A 21,702-nucleotide genomic window follows, 5' to 3' on the forward strand; every position below is an offset into this window, starting at 1 on the left:
TTTCTCAATAAAATTATGGGAAAAAAATAAAAATAAGTTATATTCAGGTAAAAAAAGAAAATGTATGTACTAAAGTTGAGACTGCATCGTTCCTACGCCATTTGACTTTCAAGGACTGGAATACTGTGTGTGCATGGAAAACCCAGACACACCCTCCACTGTAGGCAGGAATGTTTACTCTGGGAAATCTGCTTAATCCAAGAGAAAAGGCCCACATGTATTAGTATCACTGAAATCATCCTTTGACAAAGGACACAGTGTAAGTTCCGCAGACACATATAGCACTTATCCATGTGTAATGCTCTTATGAAAAGATGGCTTTTGGTAGACTTTTAAGCAAAGCTCCTACAGAGACTGAATAAACAGCAATTTAGAGAATAAGAGCTTTTGCTGGAAGAAGAGAACAGTAACTTTATCAGATGTAGAAAAAATCCAACCATGAAAAACATAAAAAAAATAATTAAAATAACTTTAGGGCCAGCCAGATAGCTCAGTGGCTTAAAGAGTCTGCTTAGGCAGACAGAAGGACCCAGGTTCGATCCCCTGCGTGCTGTGCAGACCCCAGGGCATGCTGAGCAGGAGACTGACTGGGCGTGATAGGGCACACCTGTAATCCCAGGGCTGGGTAGGTTGGGACAGGAGGATCACTACAAGTCTGAGCTGTGTAGTAAGACCCTGTACCCAAATTATTAAGGAAAAAAAAAAAGAAGAAGAATTAAAAACACAGTAGCAGATACAATACTTAAAACAGGGATGTTAAAAAAAAATGAGGCTGGGGAAATGGCTCAGTAGAATAAGTGCTTCCCTGGGAAGCACAAGGGTCTGAGTTCAAACCCTGGTTCCGGAAAAAAAAAAAAAAAAAAAGTTAAAAATCACTCGGGAAGTAGCACAATGTCTAAGTGATAAAAAGTTGACACAAAACATATTTCAATAATTTAAATTATTCCTAAGTGTACAATGCTTTTGACATGTTGAAAACATTTTACAAAAAGTTTCAGTTTCATAGAAGTATGAACTACATTAGCCTAGACATTATATTGATTTTCATTACTTTTTTCCCTGAGGGACATAATTTCAACTCAAAATACTATAATCTGATAAGTATTTGAGGTAGTAGATATGTTAATTACCTTGACTTAATTATTCCATATTGTATTAGTAAATCATAACATTTGTACTCTATAAATATATATGTTAATTTGCAATAGAAGCATAGTGTACACACTCATTTGGTTACGTTTAATGTGGTTAGACTCAATGTACACCACTTATATAAATAAGTATAATGTGCAACTACATAAATAATTTCAACAAGTAATCATTTCCTAAATCTAATTTCTTAAAGACATTTATTTATCTAATCTAATTATATTCACTTAAAAATGCATTCATTGTATGGGAATATATACATTTATATTCTAGTTCTGGATAAATACATAAATGTTCTATGTAATACTAAGAATCCTTTGATTTATCATGTTTCTTTATTCACATAATTTCCCCAAATCTAGTCAAATTATCAGACATAACTCAAGTTTGTTTTTGTTCTCTCAGTCCCACTACTAAAGGCCACAAACCCTTGCTAAACTGCACAGCTAGGCAAAGCGCCTCACCTGAGGTGACAGAGGGGATTTTGTAGCTGGAAGTGATGCGGTAGTAGGGGGGATTATCCATGTGGGTGACGCCTGAGCAGACAGGGTCTGTCTGCTGCAGCTCGCTCACGAGCTCCTCGAGCAACTGCATCGTTTTGTCTCTCCCCAAATAAACAATAACTTTCTTGACCTGTCACAGAAAAAAGCATTCATAGAAAAGCAACATTTTTACCTCAGAAGTCTATCTTGAGACACATTTGATCAGAGTAAGATTAACTTCAAGTGAAAGACAAATCCGCACAATCTAAACATGGATAGGCACTGACCAGCGATGAGACATCAATTAGCTTTACTGTCAAGTGCTGTTTTCCCTCCAACTCAGCATTCACTCTAATTGGGATGAACTGAATATACTGAGAGTTCACAGTTTTATATACTTCCTTTACTCATTTTTTAAATAAAGTGCAAAAAACTGGCTTCGAAGTTTCTTTTTTAATGGAGAAAGCTCTGGCAAACCTCACCACACAGCACTTGTCTGACTTCCAGTTAGCAGCGCTCAGGCTTTATTCTGCCGTCCTCACTCTCTGCGGAGCCCAGTGGCAGCGAGGAGCTACCTAACACTATCTGCAAAGCCACTCCTACGATTTCCTGTCTGCAAAATGGGGACAGCAAGAGCATACAGCTGTCAGGAGGACTAAATGAGTTAAAATTTGTCAACAGCTATTCTCTAAACTTCCCTCAGTGAGCATGAATAAAAGACTGCTTACTCTTCATGCTTTTCTCCAGCCAGCCCTACCCTATTCATCCACCCAATCATTGTACTCCCTTGGTGTGCCAGGCACTACTTTCAGCACTGAGCACATAGTAATACAACCTAAAGGTTCCTCTTTGGAAGCAGCTTACAGTCCACTTGGAGGAAGGAAATTAGGACCAGCCAGATAACTGTGCAACAGGTGCAGTGCCGAGGGCCAGGTGGATCAGCAAAAAGGGGAAGGGGAAAGCAGTGTGCCTGTGGGGACGAGGCAGGGGCAGGGGCAGCTGCAGCCAGGATGGGCAGCGAAGGTCTCAGGGAGAATGGACACCCCAGAGAGAGCTGGAGGAGCCCAGGGACAGGGCAGCGTGGCCGTCAGGAAACGGAAGCAAAGCAAATGCAAAGGTACTGAGGTGCGAATGCCTGACAGAGCAGGCCGCATGGGAGTCTATAGGTGAAGGGCGGAGGCCTGGGAGAACAGCAGGCAGGATGGTTTGGGTGCCACAGGGCCATGTGGCTGGGGGCTGTACCCCGTCACTTCTCTCAGTCTTTCTCAAACAACACCAATCCTAGGATACATTTTGAGAATGAATCTTTTGAGCAAACTCGAGGAATGGTGGCTGAAGCCGTGGTCTGTAGGAGCCTTACAGCAGCACTTTGGAGAAATGTTCTGTGGAGGACACTCTTCGGAGATACAACCAGGAGAGTGACATCTACATGTAAATGCACGCTTGGGCAGGCCTGACTGTATCTTCAATGCCATCCTCATATCTGACAGTTTTACAGTGCCCCCACCTGATACCAGAGATTGAACCCAGGCCTTTGCTCTGAGCTACATCTCAGGCCCTTCTTACTGTTTTTTATTTTAAGACAGAATCTTGCTAAGTCACTAAGTTGCACAGGCTGGGCTCATATTCATAACCCTTCTGCCTAAGTCTCCCAGAGTATTGAGATTACAGGCATGTGCCACCATGACTGGCATATGGTGGCTTCTTAAATTGGACAGATTTAACTATTGTTCCCCCATCTCTCCAAAGGCAAAGATATCAGACCCTCGTTTGTCTCTGGTCTTCTTTTTTTACCACTTTCTGTGCTTTCTCTTACTTCTAGCAGCCCCAAGGATGGAGCTCGCACTCCCTGACTGCTCTAGTACCCCAGTGCCAGCTGCCATCTAGCAGAAGCTACAATATATATGCATGTGTCCCCAGTTCCCACTGTAATGCCACTTTCTCTCAACTGTCATCTCTTATCCTTCCAGACAGCTGTGTTCCTTGGCTATTCACTGTCAGTACCAGGCAATTTCCCTTTGTAGCCTTTATCACAACTACACTCTATTAACATGCTGATTTGTTCACTAAATAAACTAGATATATGTTCAAAAAAAAAAAACCTGTATCCACTCATCAGATAGGCATGCGTAGTACAGTACCTAGACCAGTACATTGTTTGAGATAATACTAGATCACACTGGTCGAAGGAGTCAGTCCAGATGCTATTTCTTGACTGCGCTCAATCTGCCCTCACGCACGTGCGTGCGCGTGCGCGCTGTTACTGCCTGTGCTCTGACATAATAAGACAACTGGTAAATATCTTTTTTTTTTTTTTCCCAAAAGGTAAGTGAACTCAAATACATACGTAAGGCAAAAGGCTTGGTTCACTATTCACGCCACAAATGCTGATCAGAAAGTGCAAAATGATTTTCAGGTTCTTCGGCCAGCCATCTGCAAGTGTGGTCCACACGTTCTCCATTTCTGACCAGGCCAGTTCATCACCGTACTACAGGAGCACACACAGCAGAGACTTCAGTACGACTGCATGGCAGAAACCCAACTTGCCACACCACAAAGTACAAGAAAAGCACAGTTTTACAGACACCTGTCCTCTCTTCCATCCTCTAGACAAATGATTATTCAATGAACCTGAATAGCAATATCACTCATCACATACAGTATGGTTTTGGTTAAGAAAAAAAAGACATCTGACACGATTTTAGGGAGGGGAATTTAGCATCCATTTTTGCTTGGTTCTCATAGGATGCTCTAAGCTCTGCCTGTTTCTAACCATGCTTCCTTCTCCTAACTCTAATATATTCTGTGTAGCAAGTGTAAATACAAAATGCTAGCACTCTACCTTTGCTGTCATGTACATCAGATTGTTCAAAACCATCGCAGTGGCTTGCGGGGATCCCCAGCCTTCTCCCCGCAGCCAGCGCCTGCTGGTCACCATAAGCTCGCGATCTTTCAAGGAGTCCTCTTCATCCTCCTCATGGCGCCTGGCTGTGGGCAGAGGCTTGAAGTCCACCAGCTCAATGTTGTTCATCCAGGGCAGCAGATAGTGCAGCATGACCTGCCGCCCCGCTGGGTGAGCTGTCTGGATTCTCTGGCTTATCTCTAATTAAAAGCAAACCAAAGGAAAGAAGAGATGTAATTTTGGTTTCCTCTGACCTATACCTTCACCTCCTTCTGGTGGAAGCAGCAGCCAGGTCAGGCATGGTGGCACAGGCCTGTTATCTCAGCAATCTGGGGTTGGGGGAGAAGTTTGGGCCCAGCCTGGATGACTCAGCAAGACCAACTTGCCCAAATTAAAACATGAAAAAGGTCTGGAGATGAGGATAAGAGGAAAGGCTCTGGGTTCAGACCTCAGTACTGAAGAAACAGGGCAGCAGGGAGACAAAAAATAGGAAGATTAAATCTATTTAATTATTATGATTGCTACTTTTCCTATTAGTAAATTTTACCTCAAAAAATAAATAAATTTTACCTCAATAACCGAATAATGAACAGCTAATGCAAATTACATTACTAACTTTTTGTTTGAAATACTTTTGGAAGGGCCAGGGAGATAGCTCAGTAGAATAAGCACTTGACTGGCAAGCACAAGGGCCTGAGTTCAATCCTTGGTTCTGCCAAAAAATAAATAAATAAATAAATAAATAAATAAATAAATAAATAAATAAATAAATAAAATAAAATAATTTTGGCAGTCAAATGTTTGTACACTGTCGGTGGATTACAAAATGGTACATGCTGTATAGACAGCAACATGGCAGTTTCCCCAAATTAAAAGACCCCAAGCCACCAGCAACTGCACTTCTGAGTATATATGTGGAAAGAACTAAAAGCAGAAATGCAAACAGGGGGCCAGGGATATAGCTCAGTGGCACGGTGCCTGCCTTGCAAGCAAAGGTCCTGAGTTTGATTCCTGGCACCAAAAAGAAAAAGAAATGCAAACAGCTATTGTTACATCCATGTCCACAGAAGCACTATTCAGAAGGGACAAGGGTGGAAGCAACTCAAATTCCAATGGACAGATGAGTGAAGGGACGTGCACACTAGGAAATACTATGCAGCCTAAAAAGAAGAAAATCCTGCCACATATTACATGTGCATGAGCCCTAAAGATATTATGCTAAGAGAAACAGGCTTGTCACAAAATGAAAACACTGTATGATTTCAGTTATATAATGTACAGTATCTAAAATAATGAAGTTGAGAAAAAATACAAAGTATAATATTGATTATTAGGAACTGACGTAAGAAAAAGGGAGATCATTGTTTAGTGGCTACACACACACACACACACACACACACATTTATGCAAGATAAAAACTTTCTAGAGATCTGCCACGCAACACTGTATATTTAATACTGCTGGACTGTACACTTAAAAATGACTAAGATGTCAACAAAATAAAATAATTACAAGATTTATACGAGGATTAATTCAAATGGACTTCCTACGAATCTCTTATTTAGATTCTGTTCAGGGCAAACTCCTATGATGTGTCACTTCTACACTCTTGTCCTTTAACATTTATGACAAAGCTATGATGAAAGCAGAGTTACCACCCAGTGGCAGAGGATTCAAACACAAGCTTAATAATGCCTGTGGCTATAAGTCTTTCCACACTAACTGCCACAAATCACTGTAAATAAAATCTCCTTTCTCATCTACCCACTTTTCCCTTCTTAGCCTTAGATGTATTTACTCATTAGAAACGAGTATATGGCAGAGGAGTGAGTTGGAACTTGGCCCTGGCAGAGCACAGCCATACGTTTAAATCTCCTAGCTACACACACACACACACACACACACACACACACACAGAGCCTGACCCGAGGCTGACCCATCAACCTCTGAACCTCAATTTGTTACTGTGGCTCTAAGTCTGAAAATTCTAAGTCTGAGTCCTGAACAGATAAATGTGACTTATTTTCCTGACACAAGGTCTTGATGTTCTAGTGCCTAAAAAGCTCTAATGGGAATACTATACTCATTAGCTTCAATGGAAGTTAGCAGGATCAGATAGCAAAGTGGGATCCTAAAAATAATTTTACTCAAAACACTGCACCAAGCCAGACAAGTGGCCCACACCTGTAATCCCAGTACATAGAGGGCTGAGGCAGGAGGATCACTGTGAGTTCAAGACCAGCCTGGGTTACAAAGTAGGCTCAAGGCCAGCCTGAGCTGCATAACAAGATCCTGTCTCAAAAGGACAAAACCCACTGTTTGAGTCCCCCACCCTTTTTTTGCTCTTGCTTTTTCTCCTGCATTCTGCCACCTTTAAGTAGCCCCTGTGCCAAGCCATCCTGCCTCAGAGCCAGTTGATTATGGCCTGAAACCACCACAAACTTCTACTGTACAATGAAGAAGTATTTTCCATTAAGATGGAAGAAACAGTAGAAAGGAAAAAGGCCATTAACATATTTAGCAAGCATCACAATTCACATGTTTCAAGAGGATGACATTAGGGAGGTGCTAGAGATCTGATCTACTGGCCTTTGAGATAGGATCCATGCACAAGGGAAGTCAGCAGGAAGAACTAGAAAGGCTTAACTTGCTGGAAGATGTTCGTGAGAAGAGACAAATTTCAGAGGACAGCTTTGGTTGAATGCTATGTTATCTGAAAGGAACTTAAGAACAAGAACACAGCATGTTGAAGACATGTATGATAGGATGTAGGGATGGACTTGGGAGGTGCTACTTGGAACTCAAAGGTATCTTTATTGGCCTCAGAGAGAGGACCAAAGATGAGACAAGATAGAAAAGCTGGGAGTCATGTACGCCAGGTGACTTGACAAGCAGGAGTCAAGAGGCTCTGTGCCACATGGAGAAGGTGCAAGGTGTCACTTCTGAGACTAGAAAATGCAGACATAACTATAGACATCTTCAGCCACCTTATATGTGATAAAGGAGCCAAATAAGTACAATGCAAGGAAGATACCCTCTTTAACAACAGAAACATTAAATCTGCTGGAAAATAGAATAGGAAAAACTCTTGAAAATATTGGTGTAGACAAAGATTTTATGAATAAAACCCCAATCACACAGGAACTATCACAAAGAGTCAACAACTGGGATCTTATCTTACTAAAAAGGTTTTGCACAGCAATGAAAACCACCAACAGAATAAAGACAACACACAATGTGAGAAAAATGTTTGCTGGATGTTTCTCAAAGGTTTACTGAGAATGTATAAAGAAACCCCCCAAAAATCAGACCTCCCAATTTAAAGACCTAATTCAAAAATGGGCATCAGAGATAAATACATACTTTTGAGATGACGAAATACAAACAGCAAATAAATATTTGAAAACATGTTCAACATCACTCATCATTTCAGAGATGCAAATTAAAACAACACAGACTCCATCCCATTCCAGAGAGAATGGCTATCATCAAGAACTAAACTAATGGGGCTGGTGAGATGGCTCAGTGGTCTAAAGCACCTACTTAGAACAAGCTTAGCAAGCACAGGGACTGCGGTTCAATGCCCCAGCACCACATGCCAGCCAGCCCCACCCCCTGGTGGGCTGTGCTGGCCACACACACACACACATACACACACACACAAATAATAAATAAGAAAAATTTAAAAAAAAATAGTTTAAAAAAAAAAAAGAACTAAACTAATGAATTCAGGAGGGGCCATGGAGAAAAGGAACCCTTCTCCACTACTGATGAGAGTGTAGACTGGTACAGCCACTGTGGAAATCTGCGTGAAGATTCCTCAAAAAAACTAGGATTGGAGTTCCTATTCGACCCGGCTATTGACCTTCTAGGTATCTTCCCAGAAGAATCAAAAACACTATACCACAGTGACATGTGCACCCATGCTTACAGCAGCACAATATGTAACAGCTAGTTCTTGGAAACAAACCAAATGCTCACCAACTAAGGAAAATAAAAAAGATGTGGTTTTCTTATAAAATGAAGAATTATTCAGCCACAAACAAGGATAAACTAGAGACTTACAGGTAAATGGATGAAATTTGTGACCATACTCTTAAGTGAAATAAACCAGATGCAAATGCATATACATCATGTTGTCTCCCTAGTGTAAGAAACTGAAAGAGTAAACGTAATCCAAAAATGTATAATAGAGGCTTGGGATATAGCTCAGCAGCATAAGTCTGCCTGGCAAGCGTAAGGTTGAATTCGGTCCCTGCTACTGAAAAAATTAATGTACAATAGATACTGTAAAGTAGGAAAAAAACTTGAAATGGAAAGAGAAACTGGTTTAAGGGAATGGGAAAAAAAGGAGGGCAAAAGCAAAAGAAAAAATTATGTATGTATATATAAAAGGTAGTTACGATAATTATACTGCTTAAAAAAATATATAATTATGCTGCTGATTATACATCACTTATACTCTAAACACCTAATTTAAAGATAATAATACTCAATATGTTGACCACTGTTAACCTCATTATCAAATTGTTTTAGAATTTTCTCTGTTTCTTTAAAAGTTAAAAAAAAAAATCTTTGTTTTAAAGAAAACAAAAACTGCAAGACCTGCCTCAATAATTAGAAGGCTCAAGTTCTACGTATGCAATGCATCTTCATCCCTTCCTATTCCTCTTGTTAATGGCAGCTCTATGCAGAAAATAAAACACAGGGATTGGGGAGATAACTTGGTGCCCTACGAGCCTGCCTGTCAAGCACAAGGACCTGGGTTTAATCCCTGGTACTGCATGCTATGCAGAACCCACACCATGCTGGCCACCGAAGCCAGGCATGGTGGAGCATGCCTGTAATCCCAGTGCTGGGAAGGCTGAGACAGGAGGATCATTATGAGTCTGAGCTGTATAGCAAGACCCTGTGCTAAATAAAGAAATAAATAAGTAAATAGTAGAACAACATATATATAAAAAAAGAAAACACACTCAGGAAGGTCTATGTCTCCTAAAGAAATACTTTATTTATTTATTTATTTGGGGGGTTGGAGGTTGGAGCTGTAAAGCCCTAGAAGACTACAGCAGTAAGCAATGTGAGCATCAGGTAGTACAGCATGAAGCGATCTTATTAAAGAAGGAAAACATTCTTTTAATTAAAGACATGTTTTGGTTTGATACAACCTCTAACATAATCTCCTTTAAATTTTTCTAAGCCCAGTGTGGTGGTCCTTGCCTGTAATGCTGACACTTTGGAGGCTGGGGCAGGAGGACTGTCAGCTGAAGGCAAGCCTAGGTTATATAGCAAGGTCCTAAACTTTTTAGCAAACAAAATCTAAAAATGGCTTTTTAAAAGAAATTATTCCAAACCTGAGAAGATGGCAAGAGTGAGCTCAGGATATGCCCTTGCTAATTCTTCAGACAACTGATAATATGAAGCCGAATACAGATGTGGCAGAGGAGACAGCTGGCTAAGAACCCCGTCTGTTCTCTGAACCTCCAGTTTGTGAGCATAGCGAAACATCTTCGGTTCCAGAATCTAAAGGAATAAAATGCATCAACTTACGTTAACATTTTAAGGGCCCCTAAAGTTCAGCTGACTTAAAAAGCATCCTGCCCCTTTTTTTTGGAAAGGAGATCAAACTCGGGACCTTGTGCTTGCCAAGCAGACGCTTGGGCTGCTGAGCTATATTCCCACCTTGAAAAGAATCTTTTCCTAAGAAATATTTCAGCTTGGGGCTGGCGAGGTGGCTCAGTAGTCTAAAGCACCTACTTGAAACAAGCTTGGCAAAGCACAGGGACCTCGGTTCGATCCCCCAGCACCACATGCCAGCCAGCCCCGCCCCCTGGTGGGTTGAGCTGGCCACACACATACACACACACACAATAAATAAATGTAATAAATAAAAAAATAAAAAAAAAGAAATATTTCAGCTTAAAATGTTTTTTAAAAGTTTACAAAAGACTTAAACATTTTAGAAAAGATTTTCATTCCATGTATTTAATGCCAATGGTACAATTTAGTAGAATAGTCTGAAGATAATTTCAGTAACTTAAGGTATAATTACCTGAAAAAGACCTACTTTTCAGCTCAGAATATGACTACACAAACGTGTGGGCAAGGGAAAAAAAAAACCTTTAAATGGATCTTAGCACAGACTAGAAATGGAATACTAACTAAAGTTCCTTCTGATATCACACTAAATAGAAAACTATTCTGCTAACTTTAATAAAGGCACCAGGTTATCATTCCTATGATGGCCCTACCATACTAGCTCAAAGCCGTTAGAAATGTCAGGACCCATTGAAATCTTACTCTTAATCCTTAATTAAGAGTAAGAACTAGACCGGGTATGGTGGCACACGCCTGTAACCCCAGCGCTTGGGAGGTGAAAACAGGTGAATCACTACGAGTCCAATCTACGTAGTGAGACCCTTACTAAATACATTTAAAAAAAAGAACTATTTTTTTCTGAATTACTTGAATACTGTATACTGTAATAATGACATATAGTAATCCTTTGCTATTTCAGTTCGACTTTTGCGGACTCACTGTGGCATGGGTTCTAAAAAATATTAATCTAAATTATTTATTGCGGATTTTTCACTATATCCCAGGATTTTGCAGTACCATACAGTATATGTATATTGTTAAAATCACATAGGTTTATGAGTTTAGAAAATGATTAAGAACATCAGAAGTGTTTTAAGTGTGTGGGAAAGGTTTATAGGAGTATGGGAAGGGTTTATAAAGTCTTAAAATATATATAAATACTGAAATAAATATAATGTCACTACTTTGCTGATGTTCACTATATACTCAATCTTATAAAGTGAACAGAGCGGTACCATAAATAAGTGAATTACTTTTCACACAGCTCTGAAAACACTCAATTCACATTATTCTCATCTGCTGAACAGAAACAGCTACTTGCACACACCAGTCAACACCTGCAAGTACCTTCATGTAAACCTACAGCTCACACTGCAGACTTAAATACCCGTAGTAAGTTTGTTTTCTGTTTCTAATGATAATCACAACATGGTACCATACTTCACCATTAAAAATAAAGCTAGATATTAATATAATTTAGTGATAAGAATAAAATATTAGGCCTAAGTAGATCCTCAGTAAGAAACTATATTAATTAACATCTGTTTACAAACCTGTAAAAGTTGCATAGCCACTTCATAGACACTTCTAGAAGAATCAGCTGCTTTGAACAGTATCAGGTTTAGGAGCATCACCGTGTCGCACTGGTAATCCCTAGGGATATATTTCACATGTTAGGTAAACAAAAATGTTTGGAGACATTCACATTAGTGAATAAATAGGCTGTACAAAGAGCAAGGCTACATGCATCACCTAAGCACAGGGTGACTTTTTTAAGGCAACAGGTACAACAGATTTGTGCTTATCATCCTTATTGAGTAAATTCCACTAGAGCTTAAGGAAAGAAGGGTTTCTCAGTATTTCTAAATTCAAATGGAAAAAGATGTCTTTAAGAAAAGAAACCTAAGTGAAGCGTGTGTGCACACGGCTGTCTCGAGTACCTGTTTTGGAACACACTGGCTATGGCTTTGAAGCAGCCGGCGGCCACCCTGAGGGAGCCCGTGTAGCAGCGGTCCACAGCCCAGTACAGCAGGTTGCTCTGGTCCGGGTTCAGCTCCAGCAACAGCGTCACTGCTTCACAGCCCAACTGATGAACCTAGGGAGGCCACAGCGTGGCCCAGGGAGGGAAGCTGGGAGTTACTTCACTGTCCTGGGCTCTGCATGCTTACTAAGGTAATATTTATTATTATAATGCAGTGGAATCTCTTTTTGTTCAACTCCTTCTGATTATTCAGCCAGCAGAGAAAACACAGATAAACTATACACCGCCTTTGTACTTTTTATACAAGGATCTTCAGTAGGACTTTCTCTAACAAGACCCCTGAAGGTAGTTGATGAAAATGAAGCAGATACTTTCAAAAAATGCGTTGTCAACCTCTCCAATAATTTCCAGCAAGTTTTACCCTTATTTGTGATAACCAGTAGAAAAATTACGGTATAGGGAAAAATGTAAATTCTACTAAAATTGTGAAGTCTATGTGTACACAGCAGAAAGTAAGGCTGACAGTAGTGTGAAAGGTAAGAGAAAATTAACTGGAGAGTGATGAAAAAATGAAATTAATTAATAAATAAGATATTTCTTCCATGAAGTTCATATTCTACATTAATACTTTATTTATGGACTCAGAACCCTACTATACACTTATCAGTCCTCTAATGGAAAATAAAAATTAATTTAAATGAGTAATAAATAAAAATTAGACCTGTTTTAGATTACATTATGCTATTTAAGTTTTTGTACTTGCCTTCTGGCATTAATTCTACCCTACCTTACCAAAAAAAAAAAAAAAAATATTTAAAAAAGGTCTCTTTTCAATAGGCCATACAGTGACTCTGAATAATGTAACGACAATTTATTATGAAATTTAAAGGGAATTATCATAATTACCTTTTTGTCCAGAGAGTCCAAAATGTTATCCAACCATTTGTACAAATAGCCATCTGATGACAGTCCCACATTATCTGCAACAGGGCCACAACACAGTACAGCAGACATAGCCTTCAAACAATAATATCAGAATTACACTTAAAAAATTTAAGAGTTTAAATGCTGGCTGCTTGCTTTATGAGAAGAGGCAAAATATTCTTACTCGTGTTTGCCTAGGCACAATATCTTACTTTTTTCTTTCCAAAGAAAAATAGTAACAGCAACTTTTAAGACAAAATCTATTATAAGTAAATACCATCACACCAAATTAGACATGGAGTTAAAACAGTCAGAAAGATACCCTTGAGAAGTGGGATTAGTGGGCAGCCTGCTTTCTGAGTCCCTTTCTGTCCCCTTTATTTCTCTCAATAAATTCTTCTTACTCTTAAAAGAACAGTTGGAAAGAGCAGATAAAGACACCAAGAGAAAATACCTAAATACGGAGCAATAGGCGTTCCTTGGAGTCAAAGCTCAGTTCTTTTAAGGAAAAGATGAGAAAATTTTGATAGATTTTTGAACTCTTTTGCAGTATACTTTAGGTAGTTAAAAGTTATGGTGTCTTTCATTATGGCAGACAAACATTTTAATATCCACAGGTACTCTGAAGAAGGCCTCATGTTTTTTATAGTATCAGACATGAAGAGCCATGAAAATAAACTCTGCTCTTGACATAAGTGACAGGTTCGGGCCTTAGTGTGAACTGCTAAAATCCTTGTGGTGGTCATCTAATATGGCCGATGCCCTAGAACAAAGGCCCATGCTCCCAGGACCACCTCCCCCTTCATCCCCAACTTAGCCCAGGACAAAATTTACTTCCACCCTTCCCGCCACCTCAGGGAAGCCCCCCCAGTCAGCTCCTCAAGTACATCTAAACATCCCCTCCAAACCCTGCCCTTGACAAAAGGCCACAGAAGCCTCAGGCTCCCTTTGTCCAGCCCAGAGAATTCCTTGACTTCCCCAAATTCTCTCCGTGTCCTCAAAGAAAATAAAGCCCCTTTCTCTTTTTCCTTCTGCCTGCTTCTCTGCTGTGCCATTCACCTGAAAAACACCTATCAATAAGAAAATAGGAAGTAGGATTCCAAGTAAATACCTTTAATGCACAGTACTGATGTCTGTTAATCTGCATGTTCCTATCACTGTATCTGTCCAGAGGCGTGAACATGATGCTAAAAGGACCTGCCCAGTGACTGAAAAGCATGAACAGGCTGTGACGAAGGCTCTGCTGGGGGAAAATACTTCTTCTCTGGTGCACTGTAAATAAAAATATAGGTGGGAGAATGTATTTCCTTTTTTTTTTTACTTTAAAATGAATACTAACTTATGTTATTGAATACATAAAACGTTTTTTTAAAAGGGGGAGTCAAAGTTTTTATTTGAACCCACATAAATCCTCCATGGTAACAAGGTCATTACCACATACGCAAGTGGCAGAAGCAGTGTCAAGGCAGGCGAGAGCGCAGAGGCCGAGCCGGGGCCCCACTTCTCCCCAGGCTGCCCCTTGGTGTGTGCGAAGCATGGCAAGCACCCCTCAGGAACGCAGGCCCTTAAGGGCTTGGGGCTGAATAAGTATCATTTTTAAATGCAATGTTTTCATAGGAAAGCCAGCTATATGAAAGAAAACAGATAAAAGAAGAGCTGATACGTTTGAAGTACGGTAGAGGCCCAGTGTCCGAATCTATTGTGCCAACTGCGAATGGCACCAGAGAGCCCTGGGCTTAGAAAACCAAGCTCTTGGATTATTGCTACCACTTGAAGCCCTACTCTGCAAGTTCTCTGCAGCAAGGATGAAAGCAGAAGTTGTGGAAAAGTGTACTGAAAAAAGACAAATCACATCTTTATATTAATGAGCTTCTGAACAGAAAATATAGAGGAAAAAGCATTCTTCTCTTCTAAATAGCATCACTTCCCTTCCAAAGATTAAAATAAGTCTCCTGCAATGCATATTAGCATGCCTAATTATGTGTCTAAATGACCCTGTTATAAAATATAGCCAAAGCTCCTTAAAAAGAATATACTATTTAAAGTACCATAACAACCTTGACTACTTTTTCAGAGGGAAAAAAATTGTTCTTAAGCTGTATACAACAGACTTATTATCAGAATTGTATGGCTTTGACAGAATCTGACTGGGTGAAATGCAGCTGAATCACTTTTGTAGCACCGGCCTGCTCACTACTAGGAACACACTGTTACGCGGATCCATTTGTGAGTCTGCATCCCCGTTATACTGCACAGCAATGGCCCACACTCACCTCCCAATGGAACTAATCTGTCCCGTTCAATCTACTTGATTACTTTAGATGTTTGTGTCAGTATCTTGACCACTGCTAAAAATATCACTAATTCTAAGGTAAAGCAATCTCTTATGCTTACATATTTTCCCAGTATGTTCACAAATTCCTTTTCAATACTAATTATAAGATCTCAAGAAAGATATGCCATATGAAAGGAATACCTGGAACATTCTGGATGATATTCGCCACTAAGGCACTAAAATGGCATCGGATATCCTTCAGTGTATCAGAGTCTTTCTCATTTTCTGCTTCCAGGAGTTGTCGGGTGAGGTCTACATACTCCAGTAAAGTGTTGTTGAGGAAATGTGTTTCATTATCAAGGCCACCACTAGCACTGAAAATATTAAAGAAAATAAATGATAAAGAAAATATAACTTTAAATTATTACTTACATGAAAATAAAACCCTAGTAACTAAAATCATAATATATATTAAACTTTGCGTAGTTATAGCAATATGCAACTTAATATAAGAAAATTACATGGATATGTTTACCTTACTTAAATATAGAAACAGAAGGTGCTTCTTAATCAAGGAGCTGCTATTTCAATTTATATTATTTAATTTTATATATAACATTAATCATATTATGAGTGCTAAATGTTATTTCCTCTCTGTTAAAATAAGCAGTTTAAAAATAAGGAGACGTGCAAGCTTATGGGAGGGGGGCTGCCAGTGTAGGAAGGCAGAGGGAGGACAGAGCAGTTCTGCTGGTCTTCACAGTGGCCAGCCCGCCTCACACCACACTTCAGCACAATGCCAGCTACCTTCTGGGACAGGCAACAACAAGGATACAAACACACAAAGAGGCTTCAACAGAACGGGTTACAGTGCTGGTTTGCACACCATCGTACATGGTGTGAATTTCTGCAAGGAGATTCTCTTTGAGGCAAGAGAGCTGTGCTGGGAACCACTGATTGGTCAGGTGACAATTTGGGTTCCTACCTTATTCCAGCAACCATCAGGCACATGTTCAGTGCCGACTTCAGTGTATTTTTAGTAACCATATAAAGGAGTTACATATGAAATGGCCCTATAAACAGTAAGTGCCATATAAATGAAAAGCTATTACATTTACATTTATTAAGGTCAGCTTTTCTTTGTTATATAGCAAGTTTTGAAAAGCAAAATATACTTTTTTTTTCTGGTTGTGGGTAGGTTTGTGCAAACATCTTGAACCTATAAAAACATGAGTAAGGTGTTACTGTGGTACTACTGTGTATTAAATGTATCACCTACAACAATAAACAAGTATCAAGTGAATTCATGATCTTCCTTAAATAAGCATTTTAAAACTTTAGGGTCATGACCTATTAGTGGATGGAAAATCCATTTAGCTATCTGCAATCTGCAACAAAATAAAACATTCATTCTTCTAACAAATACTCACAAGTTAGCTACTATATACATGAGGCACATGATCTACAGGGAGAGTGAAGATAGCTGACTTCTTGGCATTCAGAATTAATTTTCTTTAATCAAAGTGGCAGACCTATAACAGTGATACCCTTCTGTTGATATCTTATTTTAAAAAGACCCAAATCAAAATATACACGTTTTGAAAATTAAAAAAAAAAAAAAAAAATCTATTGCTGTTCAATGAGAGGATAGCTTTTGTAGTTAAATTTTCAGTAAACACTTTGCAGTTCCCCAAAACAGTATCATTTAAAGATTCTTTACTCACTAACTTTACATTAGAAGGAACCAAAAAAGGAAATGACTGTGGACATTTAGTTTTTTTACATGAATCCCAGAAACCAAATGCTAGTGTTTTGGTTTTTGTGGAGGGAGAAAAAAGAATCAATGGTTTAAAATTCTCTTTGATTACAGCTCTATTTGGAAAGCAGTTGCCAAAACTTTTAAGGCTAAGTAAGAAAGGTGTCAGGAACGCTAAGAAATCAGGACAAATGTGAATGTAGGAGCACTTACGTGGCGGCAGTACACTCCTTCAGCGCATTTTTCCCCACAAGATCTTTTCAGTTACTTTGGGGGGTGGGGGGATTTGGTCAGGGTCACCATCTTTCCATCAATGGTCAAGCAACAACCTGAGGTAATATTTTTCAACCTGCAGCTTATGGAATTTTCCTCAAGGAGTTGGTTTTAGGGTCAAGTAGCCTTTCCTCTAGCAATACTTCCAGGTTTTATGGTTTAATTTGTGAATGATAAAAAACAAAGTTATGAATTGTTGCAGATTTCATAATTTTTTCCCAATGGGAAAAAATTGAAAATATTGAAGAAAATAAATGATAAAGAAAATATAACTTTAAATTATTACTTACATGAAAATAAAACTCTAGTAACTAAAATCATAATATATATTAAAAATATATATATTCCCAATGGAATACCAACAGCTCATTGCAATAAACTTGCAAATTTTATATTTAGCCTTTGGTTATATAATTTTTTTTCAAGCCCAGAGGAAATGAATTTTCAGAATAAGGAAAAAAAATAGGTAAATATATTCAGAAAAGACTACTACTATCCCCTTGCCTAGAAAACTAGGTTCCAACAAAAACCAAAATCAGAAAAGGCCAGTATGGCAGCACACGCAATCTCAGCTACTTGGAAGGCTGAGGTAGAGGAGCACAAGTTGAGGCCAGCAACCTGGAGAGCCCTTACTGCAAAACTAAAATGGCTAGGCAGGTAGCTCAGAGGCACAGTGCCTTTGGGTGGATCCCCAGTACTGAGAGGGAGAGGAGTTCATACCAAAATTATAACCAATTTTCCCCCAAAGCACTCTCTGGTGGTAGATTGTTCAATATATTTTTTTGGCCACTGGTAAATGTTGTAGATGTCTCTTTGGTTGGGAAGCTATATTTACAGTGATGCATCTTCTTTTTTTCCATTATTTAGGCACTTTTCTGTTTTTATGTATTTCATGAGAGAAAAGAGATTATATTCTGTGATCACTCAAAGGTTTGAAAAGTCAAAGTTCAATACCAACCTGTGACTAATGACACCAGCATCTGCCAGCAGTTCAAATATTCGGACCAGCTGCACTCGTAAAATGTCTCGACGCCTGCGCCGTTTCATATTCTATCCCAAAGACACAAAGATATTCATTAAAGCCTTTAGGGAAGTGCACAGAAAACATGGTGTAACTTGGTCCATCGAAATCATTTTGCTTGTGCAGTGCTGATTGTGAACACACGGTCGGCAACTACCACAGAGAGGTGTGTTTGGAGAGTGTGAAATTAACAGTTAAGTACAATCACATGTGACACCTCTTATGGAGGGTCGGGGGGGATAAAATTCTAGTTACTTTTAACTGAGTTGATAATTTGACAGCTTCAGAAGAATTCAAGCAATTAGCAAACTGCTGTTACTGAGTCATACAGAATCCCTAAGAGACTCCCCCAACTGTATGACAGGATAAAGCAAACAATCCTAAGGGGGTTTAAAAGTCTCCAGAGCGTTTGCTCACACAAAAGCTTTCCATTTCATTCATTTTGGTGCGTACGCATGTGGTGCGCACACACACACACACACAAAAAAACATCCTGGGAGGCTGAGGCACAAGGATAATAATTCTAAGCTAAGCTTTGGCAATTTGGCAACTGGGCAAGAGCCTATCTTGAAAAGCAGAAGAGCTGGGGATACAGCTAAGGGTACAAGTCCTGGACTCAATCGCTGGTACTGAAAAAAACAAATGTGAATAAAAAAAGAAAGCAAACCAAAATTTCTTTGATTATAGAATGAATAAGCATGTTTATATTACTAGGGTAAAGAGATCCTAATGGCTAGAATAATAGTTACAGCATTTGAGTTTGATTCTTTATCTTAAAAGAACTAATACAGGAGTAAGGTATAAATCCCCTGTATCACTTTCTACTCATTATGTGAGATATTTTTCAAACTACAGAGAAATTAAAAATATATTAATCTTTCATTTCCATGTCCACAGTCCACTTTTCCTGCCTTCCACAAACAGCCAATTTGCTGAAGACCAAATCACTTAAGTTTATTTCCTTGCAGCCTTTCTACAGTTTATAGTAATTTATTTTCAAGAGATGGCTTCCTGACAGCCTTGGAGAATTTCTGCAAAGTTTAACAGGCCTGTTTTCATTTTTTCACCCTAAGAAGAATGAATCTAAGAGTCAAAGTATAACTTGCGCTCCAGCCCCATGGCTGAACGTATCCAATGGGGTGCAATCAAATGTCCCCTGAACGAGGAAGGACAAATGCTGCTCCTTTACTTTGATTCCATTTCCATCCAAAAAGGCATCACACAGAATAACCAAGATGGTCATTCCAAAACAAAATCAATGAAATAATGGGATACTTTCACAACCTACAGGATAGAATTTAGGAAGTGGGGCATCATGGATGATGTTTCTAAGGCTCTAACACAGAAGCTGTTGTCACCTATTTATGTGCCTCGGGGACCCCCATCATTAACAGAAGTGATACTAAAAAGTCTATCAAATGGATCTATGGAACTTGACAAAAACATTTCTGGGAACTACTCCAGGGGTTTTTATTCAATAGGTCTAGGAGGCTGTAATTTTTATCAAAATCTCAGTATAATTTTTAGACACCAATGACATGAAGGAACCAGTAGTGTATTGAACTCAGCTAAAAGTAGGAGCCCTCTCTCCCTGTTTCTTTCTCTTTTATGGCGCTGACGATAAAGGTGAAGGCTAAAACGTGTCAGCCAAGTGTGGTAAACAGTGGGCTACATAGTCAAACAAAAGGAGTCTTTCATGAAGTGGTTTCTATCTTGCTATCTAATCTGATACGCATTCCCTTTCTTCCACAGTATAATCGGGGGGAAAATGTATCATTTTAAAATTCTTTTGTAAAATTTGCAATTCTGCTTGAACTGCTTTTCTCTTGCTTGTCCACTGGGGACAGGCTTCAAAATTCACCTCAATATTAGCACTTCTTCTCTGCTGCCATCTCAGGCTTTCTTCTCTATGGTTCTCCTAATCCCTTATCTAGGCTTTAAGATTATTTTTATAAATTAAATGAATGGCTCAAAAGGCACATGAGTACATGATGAATGTGGTAATTAGTTTACATAGTCACCTGCCTCACTAAATCTGTAGCTCCTGAAAGTTGCACAGAACCTGCAACTATAGGTACAAATCTATTGATCTGAGAGTCTGTGTCCAAGATTATCAACCATAACTCATAGGCCTAAGCAGGCCCAGATCAGCCTGCTATGATAAATAAAATTTTATTGGAAAATAGCCACATTGAACTGTTTTGTTCTATATGAATACTTTCACACTACAAAGACAGTTGAAAGATTGTAACAGAAGATAGTACAGAAACATTTACTATCTGGTTTTACACAAAGAGTTCACCAATTTTAATATATACCACACTACCTATTCTCATGTAAGCTATAGAAATTTTTCATCTGCTGTACATAGTGAGTTTTTGTTATGTTCTCCTGTGGGAGGAAAAATCTACTTCAGAAAAGGAATAAAATGTAACAGACAATCTTTTATTTCTTAACTTCTAAGTTTTGATATGCAGGCTATAGCAGAAAAGCTAAGTGTTTGCCAAATACATGTTTGATATAGAAAACAATAGGAAACACCTTACCTCCGGCCTTCTTTCGAGTGCTTCTTTAATTATGGGGTGTAATTCCTCTATTAGTTCCCTAGAAGAAAAATGATATAATTTTATTAATAGTGAAAACAAACCTAGTATTTATAAATATGTAAATATTTTTATAAAGATATAAACTGATAAATGTTAACCTTAATCCTACTGCTTTACACACCTTTTATTGTTTTCTTTTTAAAAATGTATTTAATATAAGATCTACAGGGTCTCACTGCGTAGAGTGGACTTGTAGTGATCCTCCTGTTTACAGCCTCCCAACAGCTGGGATTACAGGCGCACAACACCACACTAAGTCTCTATCACCATCTCAGGGCACCCCGGGGATGGGGGATGGGGCCGGCACAGCAGGCCTGGGGATCCAACCCAGGCCCTGCACCTACTTGCAGACACTTTAATCCACTGAGCTATTTGGCCAGATCACCACTTTCATTTATAAAGATTAGTACCATCAATGTTTTTAATCATTAGGCAACCTGTATACACTTCATGTTGTTGAAACATTATTACATAGAAAAAGGTGCTCTTTTTCTTTAACACTAGCTATTACTTTCACGTTCCATTAATTAATTCATTATAGGGTACACTACCAGAATTTTCCTAATCATGTTTATTGCTGAATCATTCAATATTATATACCTTGCTGTTATGAATGGAAAATTTCAATACTTCTCATTTCTTATTATATCCTTAGGACTAATTTTTATAAATTAAATTAATGGCTCAAAGGGCACAAACTTCATGAGAAAGACACATTGCTCTTCATTCACACTA

General features: G+C 38.9%; 1 protein-coding gene across 1 annotated transcript in view; it reads right to left on the minus strand.

The window, feature by feature from the left end:
- Window positions 1-21,702, minus strand: part of Fryl (FRY like transcription coactivator) — a 302,292-nt gene that overhangs the window by 58,099 nt on the left and 222,491 nt on the right. The window contains exons 26-36 of the mRNA XM_023711119.1: window positions 20,908-20,965; window positions 18,299-18,390; window positions 15,513-15,685; window positions 14,148-14,308; window positions 13,019-13,129; window positions 12,072-12,226; window positions 11,685-11,784; window positions 9,888-10,056; window positions 4,474-4,733; window positions 3,979-4,119; window positions 1,614-1,782 (exon numbers count right to left, since the gene is read on the minus strand). Coding sequence (XP_023566887.1) covers window positions 1,614-1,782; window positions 3,979-4,119; window positions 4,474-4,733; window positions 9,888-10,056; window positions 11,685-11,784; window positions 12,072-12,226; window positions 13,019-13,129; window positions 14,148-14,308; window positions 15,513-15,685; window positions 18,299-18,390; window positions 20,908-20,965 — 1,589 coding nt within the window. The remainder of the gene's footprint in view (window positions 1-1,613; window positions 1,783-3,978; window positions 4,120-4,473; window positions 4,734-9,887; window positions 10,057-11,684; window positions 11,785-12,071; window positions 12,227-13,018; window positions 13,130-14,147; window positions 14,309-15,512; window positions 15,686-18,298; window positions 18,391-20,907; window positions 20,966-21,702) is intronic.

Source organism: Octodon degus, unplaced genomic scaffold, assembly GCF_000260255.1.
Source record: "Octodon degus isolate 3935 unplaced genomic scaffold, OctDeg1.0 scaffold00019, whole genome shotgun sequence".
Lineage (NCBI taxonomy): Eukaryota > Metazoa > Chordata > Mammalia > Rodentia > Octodontidae > Octodon > Octodon degus.